The 27597-nt window shown below is 37.4% G+C and overlaps 1 protein-coding gene across 1 annotated transcript; it reads left to right on the top strand.

The window, feature by feature from the left end:
• Positions 1-1348: 1348 nt before the first annotated feature.
• Positions 1349-27286, top strand: LOC124255094 (probable 3',5'-cyclic phosphodiesterase pde-5). Its single transcript, XM_046688928.1, has 12 exons — positions 1349-1478; positions 5326-5441; positions 5947-6086; positions 7372-7458; positions 12952-13102; positions 15880-16035; positions 16793-16843; positions 17307-17428; positions 20310-20421; positions 24200-24280; positions 24987-25075; positions 25337-27286. The coding sequence occupies exons 1-12, from the start codon at positions 1349-1351 to the stop codon at positions 25443-25445; spliced, it is 1344 nt and encodes a 447-aa protein (XP_046544884.1). The 3' UTR covers positions 25446-27286.
• The last annotated feature ends 311 nt before the right edge of the window (positions 27287-27597 follow it).

Here is a 27597-nt window from a genome sequence, read left to right as displayed (position 1 = left end):
TATGTTTATAATCTTCTGTCATTATTCACATCTATGGTAGGAGGTAAAGAGTTAACGTTATGAAACGTGCTCATTCATGGAGTTTGGAATGTGTATTCAAATAAATGAATGAATGAGACGTTGCTTTGAAAAACTTGAAATGCTCGCTGCTACAGCATATACGTAGAGAATCAGCGATGTTCCCGTACGCTCTCGAAATTGAACGCCAAAACGCAGAAAGAGGAGAGGTAACGCATTAGGTTTGGCTTCACAACGCCTTAGCAGTTGCGTTCGAGCGAATATTTTTCGGTTCATTATCTATGTAATGGAATTGTAATGCATAAATAACATCGAATGTTAGCAAAGTTCAACACCTTTAAGTGTGGTCACAAACTCTGCCCCTCGCATGTAAGACATGTTACTCAAAGTAAAACAAATAAATTAATAAAACTTACCTAAAGTCGAACAAAACAGGGTTTGCATACACACTCTGCTGTTGTCATTATATCATCAGTGATGCTTTCTTTTTTAATAATTCCATCGTTAGTCTTTCCAAAGTCTATGTTACAGTATAGGAGGTACAACAGCTACATTATGAGGTCGTAGCGCTGTGATAGCTTTGTGAAACGGGGCCCTGGCCTCTAATGTTATACATCATATGATAATTATTTCAGGTCTCTAAATGTAAAAATGTTCTGAGTACAAATAGGTTATTTTCATATAAAACAGGAAAAATGAAGTAGTGAAAGATGGAATTAAAAATATTTCCCTTATGCCAATGTTCTCATTAACCAATTTCTCCAATTACAACAGTTCACTGTTAAGATTTGTCTCCCATTTTATACAAGGATCTGCTTCATCAGGATCAAATCCCTCTTGAATATTGGTCACCCATACTGATGAGATGTCATTTTGGGCTTCCCCTCATGATGAATAGCAGACTTGATAGTGTTCAAGGAATTGTTACACACATCTTGACAGGGTAAACTTTTGCAGAAAGAATAAGCTGTAGAAACTATCTTAAAGCAGCACCAAAAACATTATGTCATATATAGCGCAGACTAGGTTTGCTCACTGATTGCTCTAGATGGACCAGTCATCAAAGCTGCTCCAATTTACTGTGTGTAGAGTTGCACCCCTTGTGTAGAACAGGATTCGATGATCATGGAAGCCCAAATTAGTCTTAATTCTGGACATAGATCTGTCTGTATCATATGTTTGTGGATTTCATCTAAGTAGTAAATGTCTTAAAAACTGCATTACTCTAGCCTTTCATCCTTTTCAAGAAAAAATGTTTGCCCAATATAATGATTGTTCTGACAGTGTACACGTTTTTTATCTGCTATCTATTACTGCATGTAGATTCCCCATGGACAAGGGCGTGGCTGGCCACGTTGCCACCACTGGGGAGGTTCTCAATATCCAGGATGCCTATGGCGACATCCGATTTAACCGGGATGTGGACCTTCAGACTGGCTACAGGACCAAGAGCATACTGTGTATGCCCATCTACATCAGGGGGAAGTGAGTGTTTACACATCAGTACCACAGAACTGTAGGAGACAGGGCATTAACCATCTTTCTTTGAATCCTTACAGATATTCCAGTTTAGATATAAGATCATGATGAGTATATGGATGGCAACTTAATGCCTGTATAATAACTTGTATACCTAAAGCTAACAGAGATAAAACACTTTTGAAAAATTGGAGACCTATTACCTTATTGAAAGTTATTTATAAAATTATTAGCACTTGTATCACAAGACCCTAGTACATGCTAATCAAACAGGCTATATTCCAGGTAGAACTCTTTAGTGAAAACATAAGATTACTTTATGATATGTTTGAAACTAAAAATAAGAAATATGCCAGGACTAATTCTCCTAATAGATTTTGAGAAGGCTTTTGATACAGTATCCAAAGAGTTCTTGAATATTGTTTTATCTAAATTTGGTTTTGGTCCTGAAATCACTCATTGGATAAATATACTGACATATGAAACAACATCATGTGTCATCCAACATGGTAAACTCGCTGATTTTTTTGTAAATGAACGCGGATGCAGGCAAGGAGACCCCCTGTCACCGTATCTCTTTATTTGTGTCGCTGAAATACTTGGTTGTATGATTAGAAGTAATGAGAACATAAAAGGTATTGTTATTGACAATAATGAATATAAATTAAACCAATATGCAAATGATACGGAACTATTTCTTGATGGGAATGAACAAAGCTTAAAGGCTGCTATTGATGTAATTAGTTATTTTTTTAAATTGGCAGGACTTAAAATAAACATTGATAAGGCAAAAGCAATATGGAATGACTCAAAGAGAAATAGTACGGATATACTATGTAAAGACATTAAAACAGAATGGCAAGGGTGTGTTTGAAGTCTCGGGAATTAAATTCCACACAGATCTTAACAATTTGTGGGTAATCAATACAAGAAAAAGTCTAGATGAGATAAAGAGATTGCTTTCACAAAGGAAAAGACACTTGACACTGATTGGCAAAATCACTGTCATAATAACTTTGGCTTTGTCAAAACTTGTTCATGTATTCAATATTCTACCTAATCCTCCAAAAGATTTCATTACTTCATTGGAGAATATCTTTTTCAAATTCATATGGAATGACAAACCTGATAAAATCAAAAGGAACAATTTGAAAAGAGTATACAGAAATGGTTGATTAAGGATGGTTGACACTGCAACTTTCTGTGAAGCCTTGAAACTAGCTACCCTGAGATCATATTGTAGAAAAACAACAGTTGAAAATTCCTGTAATATTCCTTTTGATGTCATTTTAAAATCTGGTGCAAATGTTGATTAAGTAACTCAAATCAACAACCCTTATTGGAAGGATGTTTTCAAATCATGGAACAAATATTGTAAAAAAAGTCATGTGAGTTCTGGTAATATTTATGAAGTCCTAGCCCAACCACTATGGTTTAACCATAATTACAAGAACCCAACACATTACAATAAAAACTGGGCAGTAAAGGCATTCTTGCAATTAAGGATCTGTGTGAAAATCTGGTTTCTTATCTTTTGACAAGTTGAAGGAAATCAATCAATCAATCTAGTGTTTATTGTTTCACCCATAATACAGTACATTAAATATACATAAATATATACACATGCGTATCAAAGGAGTTCTCCTTGAATGCACACACATTGTAAAGATATTTTACTAACATGAATTTATAATCATTGGAATTCATTAAAGATATTAACCCATTGATATTTTTACTGTGCTTGAAAATAAGAGGTACATCATCACGAAGAGTTTGATACATTGGACATTTGTATGAAATATGTATTTCATCTTCCATTACATTACATAAAGCACATTTAGAATCAAAGCTTTCATAATCACAAAAACCTTTTCTAATACATTGTATTCCTAGCCTTGTAACAGCTTCTGAAGATGAACAGTGCTTTACGATATTTAATATTATTAAGGTCAAAGATGTACAATTCTGTAGTAAGTGATGACTTAATAATAGAATAAAACTGTAACGAGGTTTTGTTTGTAAGTTGTGCATGCCAGTCTTGCTTGGCACAATCAATTAATCTTTCCTTTAATAGCTTTAAAAATAAATCAATATTACCTACTCCCTGCTGGGTGTCCTCCCATTTGTGAGACACATTAATTAATGGTTCAGTGCACACAGGTGGTGCTTCCCCATCCCTACAATGAAACAGCCCTGTTGCTGAAGAGTACCCGCAGGAGGCATAGTTCATTAATGAGTTAATCAACACAGAAGACATTGTTCGTTGAAGAGCATTGATTGTTTTCAATAGATACTGAAATACTGAAAAAGATTATCGTGAACTGGTGATATATTCTACTTGTTGAAGACCTGCCATAATGGTGATCGGAAAGAGCAGTCAAAGGTTAATAAATACAGTGGGATTAATTATAGTAACAACAGTTATTGCTAGATTTTTCAAAGACGTAAATCTGAGTAGGTAAATTAATTTCTCTTTCAAATGATCACGAAGTTACCTACACAAAGTGTTATTTTTTAAAGCCATTTATCTGAGTAGGTTAATTACTTTATCTTCTAGAGTTTCATTAAGTTACCTCCACATTCAGTTAAATAGCTAATCCCTAATTAGCTGGGGTTAATCCATTCTATCAGATAGGGGAGTAAGGTGTGTTTTCTTTGGTAATTACCTACTCCACTGTCTCACAACTGGGAGTCTCACAAATGGGAGTAGACCCCCTGCTGTATCCCCAAACCATAAGTGAATAATAGTTGCATAACATTTGATGCCCAATTTGCATATTTTCTATGACACGTTTGTTTCAACATAAGATAAGATTGGTACAGGTACAGATTGGTCATGTATATGATGGCATGGCATGAAGGAAATGTATGGCATTAAAGGGACATATCTGGACAATTTGCATGTTTTGAATATACTACCTGTAGAGAAACACAAACATTCTGGAATGAACTTGAATTTTGGATGAATAATTATATTGAGAACACAATCAAAATAACAAAATACCTTGTTTGGAACATTATACAGTGATAGACTATTAAATCATATTATCCTAACTGCCAAAAAATATATCCATTTATGTGGACTTAACCAACATACTCCAAAACTTCAAAGGTTTCTGGTTGTTTTGAGAGAAATTTTCAGTGCGGAAAAGTTCATTGCAATTAAAAATAATAGCCTTCAAAATCATGACTCAAAATGGTGATCTATATTCCCAACTTAACAATAAACCTATACTTTATATTCTGTACATAATTTTGGACTCTGTGTGTCAAAACCCTAAAATGTGAATTTTTGTGTAATTTCGAATTCTGTCTTACAAACTCTCAAAAATATGAACTGGTGTGTAACGGTGCACCCTTGGGAACAATAAAAACATGAAGAAGAAAAAACATATTAATGCCTGTAGATAAATATCCTATATTTCTTCAATTAATTATAGATATATTCCACAGGTATTGAATTTGGTATCATACAAGATATGTCAAATTTAGCAGTTGAGCATTGAGTTATTGGTCAATAGTTCTCCAGCACTCCAGTATTCCAGTCATAAAAATCTGGAATAGGTGAGACTGGTCATCATACTATCAACCACTGGTTTGCCTGGCTCAGGCTTGGTTGCTCACAGTTTGTTGCGATTCGCCTAGAATATTTCTGTCACTCTTTATAGCCTGATGGTGTATATACTCCAGATACTTTCGGAGTTCATGATCAGTATGTCTGAAATAATCCAGTGACCTGGTTTGTGGTCCAGTCATCGAGGTGAGTGATGAGTGTTTCACCAGGTGTAAACCTTTATATACTGTGGACTGGCACTGCATCATGCAAAGGTGGAGTGGTTCAGATGGTGTCTGAAAACAAGATGAGTGGACCTTTCACCAGGGCAGACGAGGAAGCCTTTGAAACCTTTGCTATATACTGTGGACTGGCACTGCATCATGCAAAGGTAACAGGGTGCGTGAAGTGGGATGCTGGGGAAGAACGTTGAGAGGATGTCTGAAAACACTGGGAGTAAATGAATTAGGGCATTACCAAACAAATGAGAGTACAGTGTTGGTAACTTAAGTGAAAGAAAGGATTGGAAAGTGGAGAAAGAAGAGCAAATGAAGGAATGTCTGTGAAAGTGGAGAAAGAGAAGAGCAAGTGAAGGAATGTCTGTGAAAGTGGAGAAAGAGAAGAGCAAGTGAAGGAAGGATGGGAAAGTGGAGAAAGAGCAATTGAAGGAAAGAGTGCAACTGAAGGAACTACACAATTGCCATACCTATGATTAACAATGCATCTGTATCTAGAATACCAAGTTGATACCTAAGTTAGAATAGAATTATATAAATATTTATATTTATTATAATTATTACGGTTTCTTTGTATAACAGAACAAAATGATATGTTTTTATTGGTAGATATTAGCTGCTCTACTCATGATAATAATCATGTTGATGTTCCTTTTCCAGCTGTATGAGAAGATTCGGCGTTCAGAACAGAAGTACAGGGTGGCACTGGAGGTGTTGTCCTACCATAGTCAGTGTTCAGAGGAGGAAATGAGGTCAATCCGCTCCAGAAAAGTACCTCATGATATGCATGCAATCACCAGGTGAACACAGAGCCTAGAAACACAATTTATTGCCCCTCAACCACAAGGTGAACACATAGCCTAGAAACACAATTTATTGCCCCTCAACCACAAGGTGAACACAGAGCCTAGAAACACAATTTATTGCCCCTCAACCACAAGGTGAACACAGAGCCTAGAAACACAATTTATTGCCCCTCAACCACAAGCTGAACACACAGCCTAGAAACACAATTTATTGCCCCTCAACCACAAGGTGAACACAGAGCCTAGAAACACACAATTAGAAAGAGAGAAGAGAGCAAGCAGAGGAAGGGTGGAAAAGTGGAGAGTGGAGCACATAGGAACTGATACTGTGGCACATTGGGATGGCTTCTACAACACATAGGAACAGATACTGTGGCACATTGGGATGGCTTCTACAACACATAGGAACTGATACTGTGGCACATTGGGATGGCTTCTACAACACATAGGAACTGATACTGTGGCACATTGGGATGGCTTCTACAACACATAGGAACTGATACTGTGGCACATTGGGATGGCTTCTACAACACATAGGAACTGATACTGTGGCACATTGGGATGGCTTCTACAGCACATAGGAACTGATACTGGGCACATTGGGATGGCTTCTACAACACATAGGAACTGATACTGTGGCACATTGGGATGGCTTCTACAACACATAGGAACTGATACTGTGGGCACATTGGGATGGCTTCTACAACACATAGGAACTGATACTGTGGCACATTGGGATGGCTTCTACAACACATAGGAACTGATACTGGGGCACATTGGGATGGCTTCTACAACACATAGGAACTGATACTGGGGCACATTGGGATGGCTTCTACAACACATAGGAACTGATACTGTGGCACATTGGGATGGCTTCTACAACACATAGGAACTGATACTGTGGCACATTGGGATGGCTTCTACAACACATAGGAACTGATACTGTGGCACATTGGGATGGCTTCTACAACACATAGGAACTGATACTGTGGCACATTGGGATGGCTTCTACAACACATAGGAACTGATACTGTGGCACATTGGGATGGCTTCTACAACACATAGGAACTGATACTGTGGCACATTGGGATGGCTTCTACAACACATAGGAACTGATACTGTGGCACATTGGGATGGCTTCTACAACACATAGGAACTAATACTGGGGCACAATGAGACAGATACAGGGGCATATTGGGATGGATCCTACAGCACATTGATTACAGCTACTGTTACAAATGTTCCCAGTATTATCAATGACAACCAAGTCTTGTTTCAGTTACACCTATTCCCCTTGGGGTGTTGACAATGATGAGAAGCCGGTGTATGTTCTCTTCATGTTCAAGGATCTGTTTGGCACAATGAGGTAAGCACTCTAGGCAGATCCTGGTAGACTTTCAGCTGACATTTTGGAGACAGTAGTGTGTGTGACCTTTCTTAGTTAACGGATCTAATTGTTAGACTTGTGAAACTAGTCCTTGCAAACTCCTCCTTATATGAGTTCTATGTATCACTAAACAAACTGAAGATGGAAATAGATAGAGAAACAGTTAATCATGAGAGGGTTTTGTATAGTTTGCCCACATATATATTCATTGTAATTCGTTGTAAGTGGAGAGTTTTCATATGTACAATAATTGATGCATCATTTATCTAGTGCACTAATGTATCATTTGTTTACATAACAAACACAACACAAATTGACAGAACCAGATAGTCTCAGGTTGATAAAATGGCTAGAATTTTGCAGACATGATGTTTAATACTAATGTATTGTTTATCTCATTGCTGTTTCTTCTAGTTCGTGTGATCAATATATCCTCGGAGATACAGTCCCTTTGATTTCAATTTAAACTGATGAATTTCTCACTAACACAAAATCTAATAAATGCAACAAAAACAAATTTTGCTGTCACATGAAATCGACAGACCAACTTTGATGATTTGTCTCATAATTTTGGACCCGAAAAAAAAGTTGTTTAACAAACGATCATTATTTTGTTTTCACTTTTGCTATTGTTTACGAGGGGGGACCACTTGCTAGTAGAACAGACAGGCCATGCGAGTTGCACATGTGAAATTGAAATTAAACTACATGTACACACGCTTATTTAATACCTGGCTGTTCTACCAGCAAGTGGTCCCCCCTCGTTAAAAATAGCAAAAAGTTACTACAAAATAATGATCGTTTGTTAAACAACTTTTTTATTCAGGTGTCCAAAATTATGAGAGAAAAATGAGAGTTGGTCTGTTGATTTCATGTGACTGTGCAAAATTTGTTTTTGTTGCATTTATTAGATTTTGTGTTAGTGAGCAATTCATCGGTCTCAGATGAAATCAAACTGACTGTAGGGTTTAACATCATGCTCAAGAATACTTGACTGACACAGCAATATGTGTATATGGGTTTGGCTTGTACTGGCCCAGACTTACACCGGTTGTAGAGTGCTGGGTCCCAATCCACAAAACGTTCGTAGCGCTACGACATTCGTAAGTCTATGATAAAGTATAGAGTTACGACAGGTCATAACATTACGAACACTTTGCGGATCGGGTCCTTGGTCCACTGGGACACCATGCTGCAGTTTAACATAGTTTCCCTACTCAGGCTCATTATACTAACTCCTAGCCAACCAGTTTTACCCCATTACTGCACCAGGCAAGGTAACAAAAATTACCATCTACAAGATCTAACCACCGAACTTCCACTCTCCAGGCACAGGCTCGACCTACAATGGAGGCCATTAATTGACTCACACAGCCTTATATACAGCCTTGATATATTTGCATCATAATCTTGGTCTACACAACCTTTGTCTTTCAGTTCTGTCAGTGATCAAAGGTATCTGATGTCATCCAGTCTATATATAATATATTTCTTATCTTTTAAGTCTTTTCACTTCATTACTTTTACTCTAGAATTTAAGACATGTGTATGTTTGGGTTTTTTACCACATCTAGGCTTTTGCAAATTTTATCTGTTGGCTCATCCTTGAAACTCAGGTGCAAAGTATCCATAACTTGTTACATATTGGGTACAACTATGGGTAACCTTCATCCATGGATCATCTACATCACTAGTAAGCATGGGAATTGTTTAAACATATTTTATTGTCCAAAACGACAAAAGGGTCGGGCACAAGTACAGGAATTATTGAGAAGATACTTCTTTTCATAGATGTCATGTCAGTATAGGATCTGCTGGAGGACGTTGCCCAAATTTCATCAATTACTAAGTCTACAAAGTTGTAGCATTTTTATGGCTGAACATAACAACCTAGCAAAACAAGATATACACTTGAAAATTTAATTTGGCTCAAAACCTACAACCATTGCCCAAACAAAGACTCCTAAATACTAGTAACGTAAGGTCCAAAATTCACCTAAAATAAAACATATCACCATTGAAAAATCATTTCCTGTTTATTTCAACTTTGGCCACCATTGAAATCGTATACTTTAATTTGGCCAGCAGTTTATGTACCTTCATATCTGTTCACATGACTGTTAAGATATGGACAGTTCACAGAAGAGTTATTCCCCTTTCCTATGTGACTCTCTGTTAAACATTTGATTTGTTGAGTATTATCAGAGTTATACAGTGTTTGTTCCTGTGGAATGGGTTGTGGAAAACTTACATCTGGGGTTTGAGGATGCTGATAGCTGTCAATTATACCAACTAACAAAAGGGCTTGAAGCAGTGGTTATGAGTAGTCTCCCTTTTATGTTGGACTAGCTCCCCTGTATCAAGGTTGGAGTTAGGTTTATTGCTTGTTACATTCACACATATATTTTAATTATGAATGACGGGGATTTTTTCCCTGTTTTAGAAAGGTTTCATGAAGAACTTTTTTTCTTCTTTTTTCAAAATTGAATTGTATTGATAGTTGGTCCACAGCTAAATCTAACAATGAGTTAAAAAACACTTGCATTTGAGAATTTATGTTGAATCATTACCTCTACTGTGAATTCTTTTTTCTCATTAGCTAGCTCACCTTGCTTTTATTAAAATGTGTTTTAAAATTCATAAATAATACTTAGTCAATAAGAAATTCACAAGAAAGTCATAAATTTGTTTGCTCAAATAGAATTCAGCAATTAATTTTATTTCAGCTCAGGCTTTCAGCTGCTTCTTGCCCTAACATCATAGGAAGTTCCAGAAAGAATGGCTGTTTGAGGTCAAGGAAAGTTATAATAACATTGAGAGGATTCTTAAAATATATGTTAGCAGTGTACAGCTCTGATGCTGATGGTTAAGCCATCCACTCGTCATACCGAAGACCTGGGTTCGATTCCCCACCTGGGTACATTGTGTGAAGCCCAGTTATGGTGTGCCCTGTCATGATATTGCTGGAATATTGCTAAAAGTGGTGTAAAACCATACTCACTCACTCATGTAGGGAGAGGGGTGACAAGGGAGTGAGGGCTTCAAGACACTTTTGTTGTGATGGGAGTAAGCATTGGATAAAGGTACTGCTGATTGGTTGTCTTTGATTCTTTGCATACCAATCGTTCATTCAATGTACTGGATCTAAATTCACCTATATGTTCAGTGATAACAGGAAGTTGGAAGCAATCTTTCGCCACTGATGTTTGAACATTGTTGTCATTGTATTACCAACCTTCTTTCTGGAATTTCCGTTCTTTGCATATAGATATGACACTTGTTTTCTTCCTCCATGCTTGGTGCCTTATGATAGATAGATATAGCAGTATGGTTAGTACTTAAAGTATACTGTCATTGTGGATAGTAGGTTTCCATCTTTGCATCATACTACACTGACGATTGAACCACGATTGGATATTTGTTAATGCGAGAGTGATAAAGTATCACTATGATATTATGTTCCTGCTTCAATGCATATTCAAGGATTTAACTAGGATTTGAAAATATTTGTTATTTACTGACCGCTGTCATATACGTGTAGTTGTAATATTGCTTAGAGTTGCATTAAGCAACAAACAAACAATAAAGAAAGATATGGAAACCTGGAAGTGAATTGTTCGCAAACTAATTTTGAATAATACAACATTTACGGATCATAAATATTTGGTGTGATGTTTACTTTATGTTGAAGACTGATCATACAATTTCATAAAAATATTCCTGTAGGCATTCATTGTACTTATTGTTTTTGTTGAGAAAGATAATAGGTTGACTGCAACTATCATTGTCTTTCAGCTTTGTTCTTTGTCATCTGTTTACAAGTTACTGTTTTTTCTTACACCATTAAATGTGCTTTACAATGATTCTGTACTTGTAGGACGTTCTGTTTTGCATAACATAATCGATGCACTTCAAATGCAAACACTCACTCTCATACTTTCATATTTTCATTATCTACACTGTCAAATTAACCAAACTATTACAAACTGGCTCAAAAATTACTTTCAGCATTTGTGGATTCTTATTCTTGTGCTTATAGCAAATATAATTTTAAATTTCAAAAATTCATGTTATGGTGTCAAAAGAATTCAATCACAACCCCCGTAGATGTTGATAGTGTAGTGATGATAGTATGTCCTGTATTTCCTTAGAGCTTTTCAACTGTCATTACAGCTTATAGAACTAATGTCCTTAGAGCTTGTAGACCACCTTAGTGTATTAGATATTCAGGGACTGACCATTTGTTATTCTTGGAGGGTTTGGGGATACTGAAGTTTAGCTGCTGATCAATACATCCAATCTTTTGCCCTGTAAAAAATGAAGACAAATATATTTTATGCATTTTTGGGCGTATAATCAACTTTATTTCTCACAACACCCACCAAAACCTGAGAAAAGATATGTTTTTGTAAATTATAATTTGTATAACAAAATATATTATTTTCAAAGAATCAATCTTCACTCCTGCCTCTCATCTCCCTGCTTCTCACAAATAGAATATCAAATTGTCCGTCCCTTCGACGTCTTTTTTAATCACTTGGCCTTCAGATTTATTGAACGTGTTGATTGATGATCAAAATAGATTTCTCAATAAAATTTTAGAAATATGTATTTTGAATAGTAGTTGCCTCAAGTTATTTCGGTTACTGATAAATTGAATTTTAAAAATGAAGAAGTGTTTTTAAACAGCTGTTGTTACTTCCGGGACCTTCATTGAAGTAGTTATGGATTACTGAAATGATTTAGCATCTATTGATAGAAAGGAAAGGAAGAGATATATTTTGTTAAATTTTAATTATATTCCACGTTTGTGAAATTAAGAGAATGATAGAAATATTAACCTGTATTATAAATGACATACAAAAATACCAACACTTTTATTCAGAATGACTTTTTATCATCAGAAGAAAATACTTCTAAACTTACTTGAGTGTGGACCAGCATTTGAATACAATTTTGGAAAGTGATAAATAAGTCTGTCAAAATTTTGCATTTGGTTCCAAAGATTTTTTCATTCTCATTTCTCACCACAAATTATTGTCCATCACAGGCTTTCAGTTTTGTTTATGCAATATGTGGCGTCTTCATTCCAGGACTTGTAAAATTTACATCACATTGACAATCGAATACTAAGGGAACATGGTCACAGCACTGTGTCACTCTCCTGAAACTGAAATAAATATCTTAAATCATTCTTTGTAGTTACTTACAATGTGTTTGTCAAGAATATTGATTCCATTTGTTGAATCTTTTGTCTTTTTGTTTCGTAAAGAGTACACATTTCTGGTGCAGTATTCACTAGTACCTATATGATTCCACATACCAGATTAGCATATGATTCTGTGACCATACCTGGTGTGGAGTTTGGTGCTATATTAATGGACACATTATTATTATTATTATTATACCCATGCAATACATTGTTGGTTTTTTTAACATAGACTTTTTTTCAAATAATTCAAATTTTTACAGGTTTGACACCGATGCTCTGATTCGGTTCACCCTGACTGTGCGGAAAAACTACCGCAATGTACCCTACCACAACTGGGTTCATGCGTTCTCGGTGGCTCACTCCATGTATACAGTCATCAAGCGGGCAGACCACCAGTTCACTCCACTTGAGGTCAGTCATTTCAACACCTTGTCTCATATACAGTGTGTAATGATAACATGTGTCACAACCATACCAGCATGGTGGTAGGACAGGACCACTTGAGGTCAGTCACTTCAACACCTTGTCTCATATACAGTGTGTAATGATAACATGTGTCACAACCATACCAGCATGGTGGTAGGACAGGACCACTTGAGGTCAGTCATTTCAACACCTTGTCTCATATACAGTGTGTAATGATAACATGTGTCACAACCATACCAGCATGGTGGTAGGACAGGACCACTTGAGGTCAGTCATTTCAACACCTTGTCTCATATACAGTGTGTAATGATAACATGTGTCACAACCATACCAGCATGGTAGGACAGGACCACTTGTGGTAGGTCAGTCATTTTCAACACCTTGTCTCATATACAGTGTGTAATGATAACATGTGTCACAACCATACCAGCATGGTGGTAGGACAGGACCACTTGAGGTCAGTCATTTCAACACCTTGTCTCATATACAGTGTGTAATGATAACATGTGTCACAACCATACCAGCATGGTGGTAGGACAGGGACCACTTGAGGTCAGTCATTTCAACACCTTGTCTCATATACAGTGTGTAATGATAACATGTGTCACAACCATACCAGCATGGTGGTAGGACAGGACCACTTGAGGTCAGTCATTTCAACACCTTGTCTCATATACAGTGTGTAATGATAACATGTGTCACAACCATACCAGCAGGTGGTGGTAGGACAGGACCACTTGAGGTCAGTCATTTCAACACCTTGTCTCATACACCTTGTCTCATATACCAGTGTGTAATGATAACATGTGTCACAACCATACCAGCAAGGTGGTAAGGACAGGACCACTTGAGGTCAGTCATTTCAACACCTTGTCTCATATACAGTGTGTAATGATAACATGTGTCACAACCATACCAGCACTGGGTGGTAGGACAGGACCACTTGAGGTCAGTCATTTCAACACCTTGTCTCATATACAGTGTGTAATGATAACATGTGTCACAACCATACCAGCAAGGTGGAAGGACAGGACCACTTGAGGTCAGTCACTTCAACACCTTGTCTCATATACAGTGTGTAATGATAACATGTGTCACAACCATACCAGCAGGGTGGTAGGACAGGACCACTTGAGGTCAGTCATTTCAACACCTTGTCTCATATACAGTGTGTAATGATAACATGTGTCACAACCATACCAGCACTGTGGTAGGACAGGACCACTTGAGGTCAGTCATTTCAACACCTTGTCTCATATACAGTGTGTAATGATAACATGTGTCACAACCATACCAGCACTGGTGGTAGGACAGGACCACTTGAGGTCAGTCATTTCAACACCTTGTCTCATATACAGTGTGTAATGATAACATGTGTCACAACCATAAGCACTGATAGGACATGGACCACTTGTCACACCTTGTCTCATATACATACCAGCAGGGTGGTAGGACAGGACCACTTGAGGTCAGTCATTTCAACACCTTGTCTCATATACAGTGTAATGATAACATGTGTCACAACCATAACATGTGTCATGGAACAACCATACCAGCACCAAGGACAGGACCACTTGAGGTCAGTCACTTCAACACCTTGTCTCATATACAGTGTGTAATGATAACATGTGTCACAACCATACCAGCAGGGTGGTAGGACAGGACCACTTGAGGTCAGTCATTTCAACACCTTGTCTCATATACAGTGTGTAATGATAACATGTGTCACAACCATACCAGCAAGGTGGAAGGACAGGACCACTTGAGGTCAGTCATTTCAACACCTTGTCTCATATACAGTGTGTAATGATAACATGTGTCACAACCATACCAGCAGGGTGGTAGGACAGGACCACTTGAGGTCAGTCATTTCAACACCTTGTCTCATATACAGTGTGTAATGATAACATGTGTCACAACCATACCAGCAGGGTGGTAGGACAGGACCACTAACTGTGGTCAGTCAGTTTCAGACCTCTTCTCACCAGACATGTATTATAACTGCTAAGCTGGTAGGGCAGGACAGCAGTGTTCTCCACTTCAGTCAGCTTCATATTCCTTTCATTAACTGTGTATGGCTACTGCACTAGCATGAAACATAATATGCCTGTCACCTGACTTCAATATGACTCTAGGCACAGGCAAATTGTAGCGCAAATAGGGTTGCACAACAAAGAGAAAATGACCAGTCTACCCATATGCGAGCGAAGCAAGCAAAGGTTGGCAACGTGCTTCCCTCGCTTCGGTTCGAAAAATATTTTTAATATCAAAATAAAATATGGCCATCATCAAAGGTAGACACTCATTTCCTCACAGAGTTGTGTTCTCAGATTTCCAACCTCTGTCACATTATGTAATTACACAGACGGGCAGGTGTGATACTTGAACACATGACATGTTATGATGTCTGTTGATTGCAAAATGTTATACACAAAAAATGAGCATGTATTTACAAAACCCAACATCTCTATATATACACACACAATGAGCCGTGAGGGAGTCCGTTACACTTGAGTGCACACCACCCGCTCTGACTGGGTTCGGTATCCCGGCTGCTTCGTTTCTTGGGAAGTAAACCCAAGTACACAATATTGCACTTTTGATTTGCGATTGTACGCTTATAATTTTGTTTATATGTTTTTTCATAACCAGCAATGTATATTATATGTCATGAATAAGTGATAATTGTGTTTTAATTATGTTTGATTTTTGGTTGCATGTGACCTTTAACGATCAGTTCCAATATGTGTTGTGTATTTCAGAGCCTTGCACTGTTTGTGGCATGCTTGTGTCACGACTTGGATCATCGCGGGAAAACCAACGCCTTCATGGTGAAGAGTGCATCTCCCTTGGCAGCAATCTACTCCACCTCCACCATGGAACATCATCACTTCAACCAAACAGTGGCAATACTACAGGTAACTAGCTCACTGGGAGTACCACATTATGAAAACCTCATTATCTTACATTACATTAGGATATCAGCTTTTCACTGGTTTAGGAGTGGGAAATTATTTATCATGTAGCTTAGAGACATTTGTACAGCCAACTGAGAGATCTGAACACATCTTTGATAACTTGCTTACTTGCAATAATATTGTTGAGTTTCCGAAATGAACTAATGTCTTTGAATTCATAGGGTGAATTGAAGTTCCTTGCTTCATTTATGTTGTCTGTTACCAGTCATGCTTAAACTCTGAAACTGTGGACATAGGTTCTGGAACTTTAATGAATGAATGTCAGTAAGCCCATTGTTCACTATGATATGATATGATGTACCTTGTGTGATGGGGTCCTGTAGCTTACACAGAGAGAACATTGTACCTTGAATACTAGTACCTCGAGGTCAACTTACAACTTTTAATGTTAGTCATTGGTCACGTGAGAAAATAGAACACATATCTTACATAATGCTGTAAACCACATAAATATACTGAGGGAAACAAATAAGGGAACACCACATCATCGCAGTGTTCCTATATTATCAGATTTTCACCTACAGTGCAATACAAAGCTTGTGAAGAAACCTGGAAAAGAATAAAGGAACATGTGTGCTTCCATGTGTTCCCTTATTTGTTTCCCTCAGTATATGTATCCTCCTACATGGTCAGTCTGTTGTGTCAGCTTGTTGTGTCAGCTTGTATTTGATGGTGACACTGGAATTAACTGTTGCAGCATGAAGGCCACAACATCTTCAGACACCTTTCCTCAGAAGAGTACAAGAAGGTAAGATGACCTCTGAGATGTGAGTGAGTGAGTGAGTTTAGAGTTACGGCGCTCTCAGCAATTTTCCAGCAATATCACAGCAGGGGACACCAGAATTTGGCTTCATGCATTATACCCATGTGGGAAATTAAACCCTGGTCTTCGGTGTGACCAGGGAACACCTTAACCTCTAGGCTACCCACCTCCCCTCTCTGAGAAGTTACATGTATGTTTATGCACTGTACGAATGGACCCTTCATCTTATCAAAATATAGCGAAGACACAGGGAGCATGGAGAATTTAGTAATATAGCTGGGCTGCTTGGAACATGAAGAAATTTAATACTCTAGCTGGGCTGCATAGAGAATGGAGAATTTGCTAATTTTAGAAAGCTTAGAATTTAGAAGTTACTAATATTTGGTGTAGGTGTATCATGACTAACCAAGAATCGATATTTCAGCCAATATTCATGCTGCCATTTCAGGTTCTTGGAGACATCAGGCACTGCATTCTTGCAACAGACCTGGCACTGTTCTTTGGCAACAGAGCCAAGTTAAAGGACATTGTGGAAAGGAAGGACTTTTCATGGGAGATACAAGAGCACAGGTAAACTCACAAACTGTAACGGCATCATACCGAATTATTATGACAGCAACCTGATGATAAAAAATATTTTTGTATAATTGTTCTGGTTATTTCATGCACATAATTATGTATTGGCACTGGTTGTACTTGTTTGAGAAATAAGGATATTCTTAGCTGTCACTACATATATGCTTAGGTTATACTCAGGTGCATTGTGTTTGAATTGGTATTTTAACATCTTTGTTCATGACATTAATATGTTGCTGTGCAGTCTCTCCATTGTTTGCTTTGCGTCAAAAATGATTTTTTTATAATATTTATACTTAATCATCCATAATATCTGGCATCTAAAGGTAGATTGTTTTGAGTGAGCTTTTGTTTAACCTTAGATTGTAACAATGGAATTATGTGCAACGTATGCAATATCTAGGTGAAATCTGTGTGTGTTGATGGTATGTATAAATTTTAAGTATATTCTGATAACGGTAATTAATGTTTAGAGGATATATGAAAGGGTCCTCAGAAAAAATGAAATATCCTTATTTTACAGCAAAATAAAAGGTTTATGTGATGGAATAAGTGTCCGATGTAACATTACAGGCAGAGCATTTTATCATCCAAGAAAGTCTTCCGCTGGAGATATCACTTAGATGAGGATAGCATAGGATATCACTACAATGAAACTGCATTGCAATACTTTTCAAACATTGTGATATCTCTGTTGCCATGACATCACAATCAAATGGCATCACTAGTCTGTCTGTCTGACTCACTGTACTGTATTCTCAGGATGCTGTTTGTTACTCTTTACAAGCTCTAAATGTTTAAAGAATCTTTATCCTAGACTTAAATACACTTTTTAATCATTTATAGATTGATTACACAATGCCATTTAGACAGTGGCAAAAGTAACATAGGTTATATTTGAGATTACTCTTTCTTGAAAGTCATGCTGGCTGAGCGGTCTAGGTGGCTGACTTTGTGTGCTGGTGATTAGGGGCCTGACTCTGAGGGTGTGGGTTCGAATCCTGGATGGGACTCAACCCAACCAAAGCTCATGAATCTGTGCTTTACTAAGAAAGCGTAATCCGAAATATAACAAATGTTACATTTATAGACTGGTGTTCAATATGTTCGATATCACTATATATATTCCAGTATTATATGTTTGATAAGGATCAAGTTTTGATGATGATCCAACAAGTACACAAAGATTGGGTAGCCCGCACAGGATCTTACTTTCCATGATGAAGAAATGCATGAAGAAATGCATGCAGTCAGTCATGATGTACTTGCAAACCAATGTTTGCATATATTGTGACAGAATCGTTGCACATCATTATCAGAGGGCATGACAACATATGCTACTGAGGATTGCATCCAGGAAATGCCCTTTATTCCACCTCAGCATTAGAGATGTTGTATGATGATCGAAGAATGAGGCAGACGCATAGACATGTTTGAAACTGGGTCATCACAATGTCATGCTGCCAATGTCTTTTATGCCAGCCAAAGTATGATCATCAGAGCATGGAATCAGTACAAGATGTTACCTAGCAACCTGCAGGTGGTGGACAGCGTTCCACTGGATACTGAAAGGACCGGTCTCCAGAAACAGTGGAAAGCATGTGGTGTTGATGTTTTGGACAGTGTTCCACTGCATATGGAAAGATAGGTTTCTCATGAAGAACCTATCGTCTCCGGGAAGTTGGTCTCTAGTCACATGACCTGAGTAAACATTGTATCCGACTCATCCAGCATCACTGATTATTGGTCGTGTGTTGTTTGTTGACATTGTGTGGCACATGACATCAGCTTTTTTATCATGTTTCAGTCAATACCATCTTCAGCTATTTTAACAGAAGCACATAGATTCACATATTTACTTTATGGAGATGTTCCTAAGCAAACATGAAATGCCTAGATGTTATACAAAAAAAGCAAAACAAAGAGCATAGTCTCAAAATGCGGAATGCAGGATACAATTTGAAGTTAGTCATGTTTTTGTGTTTTGTATGAAAAAGTTATTTTCATATATATATATTCTTGTAGATCCTTTTATGTTTTAAATGTAGGAAATATTTTTAAAAACTCACCATGAGCTTCAGATCCATGTGGTTTGGGTCCAATGTGCCAATATCTAGGAGACTGGATAAGGGAATTCATTCATTTCATTCAAGGAATCACACCCAGCCTAGTTGTCTATGGTGCAGTAATTCTGTGTGGAATTGCCTCCCTTGGGCGCACTAGGAAACAATGATCATGGGTTCATATCCTGGCTCATGTTGATTATGTTTCCAGTTTATCAGTACCATACCTGTGCTCAAGGGTTTCGCCAAAGGTGTAAACATCTGATTAGCATCACTTAAGGCACACTTAGCTTACATGCCATGATAGAACTGTAATAGCTTAACATGGGCAATGAAACCAAACTCATTCATTCCATTCACTATTGGAGAGATCATGGTGAAGAGGTTGTTTTACAGAGTATGTGATCGTAAGTAATTCTTCAAAGTTTAAAAGACATTTTTGTCAAGGATAAATTGATATAAGGTTATGATCTGTGCTTCTGTAGTTAACTGTGTCACAGCTCCCACAAGTATCAGTGGGAATGTGACAAAAACCAAGTGCTGAATCCATCATTCGTACAATGTGACCATTTATGATAAATATGAACCTAAAAATATGCCAATAATGTGGTTGTGAATGTCAATTTCATGTCCATATGACTGGAATGTGATTCAGTCAAAAGGCGGGATTTTGTGTCAACTTCACATAAGTATTTTCATAAACCCAGAGGTATTCAGCTGCAGGAGTCTCTGATGTGAACGTCTTAATGTCATGCACAGTCTACTAAATAGCTCTGTTCAATTTCAATTATTATTTTTCCCTGACACGCTAGGCGGGTGTTACGTGACATTGCCATGACATCGTGTGACCTTTGTGCAATGACAAAGCCATGGGAGGTTCAGGCGGAAACAGTCAAGGTCATTTATGAGGAGTTTTATGCACAGGTGACTTCTACAGAGTGTGAAGATGTCTTGGCTGTATCAGCTGATTGTATTCAGCCTGTGTATGCATGGCAGATATATTAGCAGTGCTCATCAACAGTCCTAGGAAAACTGTTAGAGGGTGTATTCATGCATGAGGTTTTGCTTTTGTTTTTTTTGTATTGTGCACTTTGTTTTTAGTGTTTTTCACTGCATTTCTGAATATGCTGGGTAGTTTTACATTTGTTCTTTGTCTAGTGTTTTTCTTACTTTTTTTAAAACTATAACTATTTTAAATGAAAATATACATTTCAAATTCACCTAAACCTTTTAATGCATATAGCACTCCACATTATTTTAAGTATCAACCCTAATATTTTTGTTTATTCAATTCCTATTTCAATTTCTTGATTTTCTTTTGAACATATTTTGGCCCGCCTTGGAGTATTTATTTAATTGTTATTTTTTTTCAAAAGTTTTGAATGTTCTTTAGATGCAGCATCTTGATCCTTCTGTAATGATATAAGTAAATGACATTCATAAGGATTTGCCAGATATTTCTTCATCTGTGTTTGGCTGTTATCATGAGTTCTGTAGATGAAATCAGTTGTAACTGTCTGAGTTAGTAGTAAGCAATGGAGGATTGTACCGTGTCAGGAACATCACATTTATTCCAAAGACCATAATTTTGAAAAATACAAAAATGAATAAATGTGTTAACATATTTCATTGATCTGATAATATTTTTAACTCTATACGCTTCGTTCATATCACCCTTGAATACAACTAACAACAACATGGCCGACCTGAAGATGATATGGCCAATGAATCCTCAGGAAACAAGCAATAATGTTGCGTCTGCTGTACACAATGGTTCAGAGTCAGTCATGAAGCGTTCTCACGAAGCTCATACATAGAGCTGGACCCATTCTGTACTGCTGTATTCAAGGTCAGGGGCGGATCCAGAGGTGGGGTGTGCAAACCCACCCCCCTCTCCCCACCAAATTTTCCCCCTAACCTTTGGACTTATAATTTATGTGCAACGCCCCTTCTCCATAATCCTGGATCCGCCCATGAAGGTGATAGATGATTGTAGTGTATACCTTTCCATTGATGATTTTCTATTCATTTTGTGGGGGTTTTGTCCATTGGAATATGTGTGATGTAAAGCCTTAATTCAACTTTTTTTTTTCAGATATGTTATTGTTAACTCTCAGACTTGTCTCTACATATACTACACATTAGATAACATAGTTACAGAATTTTTTTAAAAATACACTAAATTGTGCTTATTACGTACACATTTATAATAATAAAGAATCAGTTTATTATACCTATAAGTTACTGTCACAAGGTAAGTAGAATTCTACATTTGTTCACATGCAAAAGAACCTGGAAACCTTTTGTTTTGTACAACTGGTGGTGAAAGTAACATATGTTATATTTGGGATTACACTTGGGATTCTAGTACTTTTGTTGGGTTGAGTTCTATGGGATTCGAACCCACACCCAGGTGGTGAAAGGGTCACACCATACAGTAGTACTCCTCAGAGTCAGTAAGGAGTGAGGTATGTAGAGACAAGTCTGGTGTTTTAGTGCTTACTTTGTGGCTAGTGTGACTATGTGGACATCTCTCTCAATCTACAGACATATGCTAATGACTGTTTCCATGACCGCGTGTGACCTTTGTGCCATGTATAAGCCCTGGGATACGCAGCTTAACCTCGTTTATGTCATTATGGAAGAGTTTTGGCAACAGGTAGGAACCCTTGGTCGATATATGAGTTCTACTAACCCGTACTAACATTTATGACAGTTCAGTATCTAACATTGTACATTCCAGCCACCATTCTTATGATGAAATAACCTAGGGAGCAACCAGCACTCATTTAACATCAGGTTTAACTGGAAGGTCTTACAACAACGTAATAAACAGACTTCCTGAGGAGGTCTAGCCCTCAAAAGAGGGTCTTTTATCACAATGATAAAAAGATTTCTGGAAACCTCTTGTTCTACAATGATAAACAGATTTACTGAGCAGGTGTTTTACTGCCAGGATAAACAGATTAACTGGGAACCTCTTGTTCTACAATGATAAACAGATTTACTGAGCAGGTGTTTTACTGCCAGGATAAACAGATTAACTGGGAACTTCTTGTACTACAATGATAAACAGATTTTCTGGTCAGGTGTTTTACTGCCAGGATAAACTGATTTACTGGGAACTCCTAACTCCCCTTTTTATTTAATTCCTATATATTATATAAAGCAAATGTGTTAATAAACTAACTGCTTGTTTCTACTCTAGCAGAAGCATAAGGCAGCCACCTTTCAGGCAGTTCCCTTGAAATTGAAAACCAGATGATAGAGATTTTTTAACTAATTCTGAATTTTTGGGGATAACCTTGAAGATAAAGGTTACTCAGTATCAGTTACGGGTCAAAACCTAGTGAATGTGAACCCATTGGTGAGGTCAAGGTCACCTCTGCAAGGTCAAGGTCACTAGAAGTCTCATTCTGGAACTTGGCTCAAATTTCACAATATTTCACATTAATTTCAATCAATTCTAGTTCCCAAAACCATATTCCATTTTTGCAATAGTTTCAGTGCGGGACGTTGTAATTATTGTGATGTAGATCAGACACTGTTGTGATAGTACTGCAGTGTGTGTAGGCACAATCATGTAGCTTGTACTAGAAGTTGTTAGGGAAGTATCACTTTATGCCTGCAACATTGTACTGTGATTTGAAGTTTTATTTCATCAGGGAAATGGGAAAATGTTGTGGTATAAGCTTATAAATGAATCCTCAACTGATACCTACATGGTTTTTGAAATGGTTTGTATAAGAATGAATTATTTTAAAAAGTAAAGAGTACTTGTCTATTAGGACATTAGTTCTATTAGCTGCATTGATGGTGTCAGTACTGTGGAATCATAAATATCAAAATTACACCTTGTCAAGTTGTCATCAACCAGGAAACAGTCTGTCAGTAGTTAAATGAATCATCACATGCTGTATTAATTGAGAACCAAGGAGGGTCCAGGGTAGAATTGGTCTTCAGCATCCCATGCTTGTCATAAGAAGTTACTAACAGGATCAGGTGGTTAGGTTCACTAACTTGGTTTTTCGATTATTTACAGACCACCTTCATATAGCTGGAATATTGCAGAGTGCAGCATTAATCAACAAACAAACAAAATATTAATTGAGATCTGTCATCCGTCAAGTGATAAGTTAATGAAGGCTAATTGTTTACTACATTATTGCTCCATGTGAATATAGTCCAATCTCACAGGTTATTGCCTGCTGTTTTCTTGGATTTCTTTGTGTGATGTTTTTTAATTATTTCTCTCTATCTGTCATCTTCTGGGTGTCCTGTTTGTCTTCATTACTCAGTCCTCAGTAGGAACTTCACTGTAGAGATACTAAGTTGTCCAGGATTACTGCTGGAAATATGTTTGTAGATAGTTATTGTATAGGTAAACAATTTAAGTGCCTATAACATACACTTACACTTATAAATAATCAGCCTAGACATTCTTGTTATAATTATTGTAAGATTCTTCATTGATTAACAAATGTAACTCAACTTTTTTTATGATTTGCAATTGTGATCATGAAATGTGCTATAATTTCTGTTTAAATTAAGAAAGTAAACTGTAATATGGCCATTATCATCATAAACACATTTTTCAGCCTGAAGTGATAAATTTTTTTAAAGTTTTAACAAAAACACTTATATGCATGTGATGTGATGCTCTACAGTTTCAATATGGTGACCTTGACCTTTGACCTTGTAGGGAGATGAGGAGAAGGAACAGGGCATGACCCCAATGGCAATGATGGATCGGGACAAGAAAGATGAACTGCCTCAGCTTGAGGTGAGCTCAATGTCATTGCCATGTTGAGTGTGAGAAGGGGAGGAGTGATTTATAGCCATGTCAGCAATATGTGGGCCATTTTGTTTGACTGAAGATGAATTCCATGTCTGTAGTATTTGTGCCATATTTTTATGTTTGGAGAAGGTGAGCTGAGAAATGTTTAACCATAACAGGGCCCCGTTCCTCAAAACGATCATAGCACTAAGCTGATCGTAACTTTAACAATTAGACTTACGACTACGATTGCTTTGAGGAACGGGGCCCTGCAGTATTTCAGTCATATTGTATGACTGGAGCAGGTTCACAGTTTGAATTTATGGCTGTTTCAGTAAGACCGTGTCAGACTTTAGGTCACCAAAAAAACACCTTTTTAGGAAGTGCAACCAGTTGAACAAAAGATGTTTACCAACAACCACCTGGACTCGTTCCACAAAACGATCGTTGCACTAAGATGATCGTAACTCCCATACTTTAACATAGACTTACGACTGTCGTAGTGCTACGATCGCTTTGAGGAATGGGCCCTGGTGTTATCACTCCTTCCAGCAATCTATTCCTATGATTTCCATCAATCATTCGCCTATTAGTCCCTATGAAACCTGATCCTACAGAAAATTGAGACCAAGTATCCCCTGATGGCACATTTTGAATTTTCACACTGCATCAGCTACACGTAAGGTCTAAATATATGATGTTTTATCTCTAGGTGGGCTTCATTGTTGGAATATGTTTGCCCTGTTATGAGTTGCTGGCCCAGATTCTTCCCGAGACAACACCAATGGTTGATGGAATAAGGTTAGTCTCTTCTGTTCTCAACAAACCTGTGACAGCAGCTTAATAGTGGTAATACATATGTCTTTATGACACACTTGGCTCAAATTGTTTGTCATTAATAGTATTACGCTAAGAATCTGTTCTGTACAAAGTGAAGCTTTGGTTTATATGTTTGGGAAAGAATTAAGACATATACAATCTTTGAAAGTAGCCATTTATTGCACCTTGGCATGAATGCAATATTTGTTAGAAATGTAAAAGATATTTAATATTCCCTTCCAGAGCAAACTTAAACAAATGGAAGGAACTGGCTGAGAAAGCCAAGGAAGAAAACGAAGCAGAGAAGGAAGTACTTCAGGAAACTAAGTCAAAAGTAAAAAGTGCTGACTAAGGACAAAAGAGAAGCTTTCCCAATGGACAGAATTACAAATGGTGATGACCATTGTGTGACGCATTGATGGGCATGAATATCTTGCTGGAACCTGGACTGACTGCCATTATGTCATTTAGTATGGACACAGTACCTGTGAAGACCTGCATGGCTCAACTGAAACACTCAGTCTGGGGTGAATATGCAGGAGGCATAGAACTTGTTCAGCAGGGGATTTAGATACAGTACAGTTTACTGAAAATCATTGACAAGACTTTTATTGTGCTTAGTGAATGGTGTTCATCATGGATGCCAAAACACGGGACACAGACAGAAAGTGAAGAGGACATATTGCTGTGGTTAAGTACTGAGCAAGATCTTTACCAGAACACAATGTTTTATAAACTACATGACATCTTTTGTAGGGGATATGTGGGTGTTTAAAGTGTTGGAACATAGAACTTTTGCCAGGATGGCTCTATGAATAATATACCTCAAAGGCATGATATTCTCACTTTAGGAACTGGAGGATGACATTACTATCCGACTTGCATACCAGTGTTTCATAGTGTTTCCTACTTTATCTTTTGCTAATGCAAAAAAATATAGACATCATCACGTTGCAATCTGGATTGCATCAAAGGCTGACTGGAGAGCACTGGTCCCTTGTATGTATGAGGATTTGAAGAGGATGTCTACAGGACAATCAACTTAAGTATCTGTGTCACCTGTTGTGATATGACAGTAGGTAACTAACCCTTTTTAATGTGGATCACTTCCAAGACTTTCTTGGTGAGCAGTGGTCCCTTTTATGTATAGGGCTTTGAACAGGATGCCTACAGGACAGTCGACTTAGGTCATTGTGTCAATTGTTGGAGAAGGGAGTTAGAAATGAGTGTCATGTTGTTAAATGACAATGGAACTGCAGCTTGTCCTTGTGACAGAGAATGATGGAGAGAACTGTGATGTGAAGGGTTTCACCAAGTGGTATAGGTCCATGATTAGTTTCCTGTTTGGGGGCAGTGGGGTAGCCTAGTGGTTAAAGCGTTGCCTCTCCACGCCGAAGACATCGGTTCGAATCCCTTCATGGGTACAATGTGTGAAGCCCATTTCAAGCAGACATATTGTGATATGACTGGAATGCTGTTCAAACCCAACTCACTGACTCAAACAATGTGAAGAAGGTACTGAGGAGCTCTTCTGATCTGGAATCGTGGTTGGAGATACGTGTCATCTTACCACAGATGTTCAGTTTAAGTTTGTTGGAAGTGACACATGACATGTTGTGCAGTTTACCAATGATATTAGAATATTTTGATTGACTTGCAACATGAATGAAGGTTGGTTTTTAAAAGCTCACAGTAGTTGTACAGTGTATGTATGGAAACCTGAAACTATTCAGCTGTTGGAAAATAATTGCAAGAGAATACATTATCATTCAGGATAACTTTTGTGAATCAATATGTACTTTCTTTTGAGCTTTAAACTATGCGACAATCAAATAACAGATTCCATTTAAACCAAGTATTTCATTTGAAGAATTGAAGGATATGTTCACTGGACAGTTCACCTGTGTCACCAGTATGATACAAATTTTGTATTGCGTTGCTCATGTCATCCTTTTCTAATAGTTTGTAAATCAACAATTATGAGTTTTGATTTTCATGACAGTGAAATAGACGTCTCAAATTTAACATCCTCTTGCTTTTAGAAAAGTATACAACTTTATGGATAACATCTTCTTATTTGATTGAGTAATTTTCAGTGTAAAGTCTTACACCATTATCAAGTTAAATGTGAAACTGAGTTAATTAAAAATCAAATATAAGTCAGCCCATCTAATAAACAAGCATTGGTATCTATTGAGTTTTATGCTCTGTTATTTCCTCACCAACTTCTAGAATGCTGATCAAACGATTCCCTTACATTCAGTCACCCTCAGACATTTCTCACACATTACTGTTATTGAGCTATAATGTATAAATTGGTTCAGATATCATAATTATGTATATATTCACCACCACTATATCACACAGTGCATTAAAGACGATGTCTTGACCAGGGTAAGGAAAGCATGTGTCATTTGGGATCTCATGAACGTAGGTGAAATTACATAATTGATATGCAAAACAATGTCAAAAGTTTGATTGCAATATACAAATGAAAATTTTGA

The sequence above is a fragment of the Haliotis rubra genome, unplaced genomic scaffold (assembly GCF_003918875.1).
Source record: "Haliotis rubra isolate DU_JTF1 unplaced genomic scaffold, ASM391887v1 Scf592, whole genome shotgun sequence".
NCBI classification, from domain to species: Eukaryota; Metazoa; Mollusca; class Gastropoda; order Lepetellida; family Haliotidae; genus Haliotis; species Haliotis rubra.
Note: the sequence above shows the minus strand (reverse complement) of the source record. Positions and strands in the feature narration are given on the sequence as shown.

Excerpts from the sequence above, each read along its gene's own strand:
- LOC124255094 (XM_046688928.1), top strand. The coding sequence starts at position 1,349 with ATGGACAAGGGCGTGGCTGGCCACGTTGCCACCACTGGGGAGGTTCTC. Across the intron at positions 13,103-15,879 it reads ACCAGTTCACTCCACTTGAG|AGCCTTGCACTGTTTGTGGC; the intron begins GTCAGTCATTTC and ends TGTGTATTTCAG. Across the intron at positions 16,036-16,792 it reads AAACAGTGGCAATACTACAG|CATGAAGGCCACAACATCTT; the intron begins GTAACTAGCTCA and ends TAACTGTTGCAG.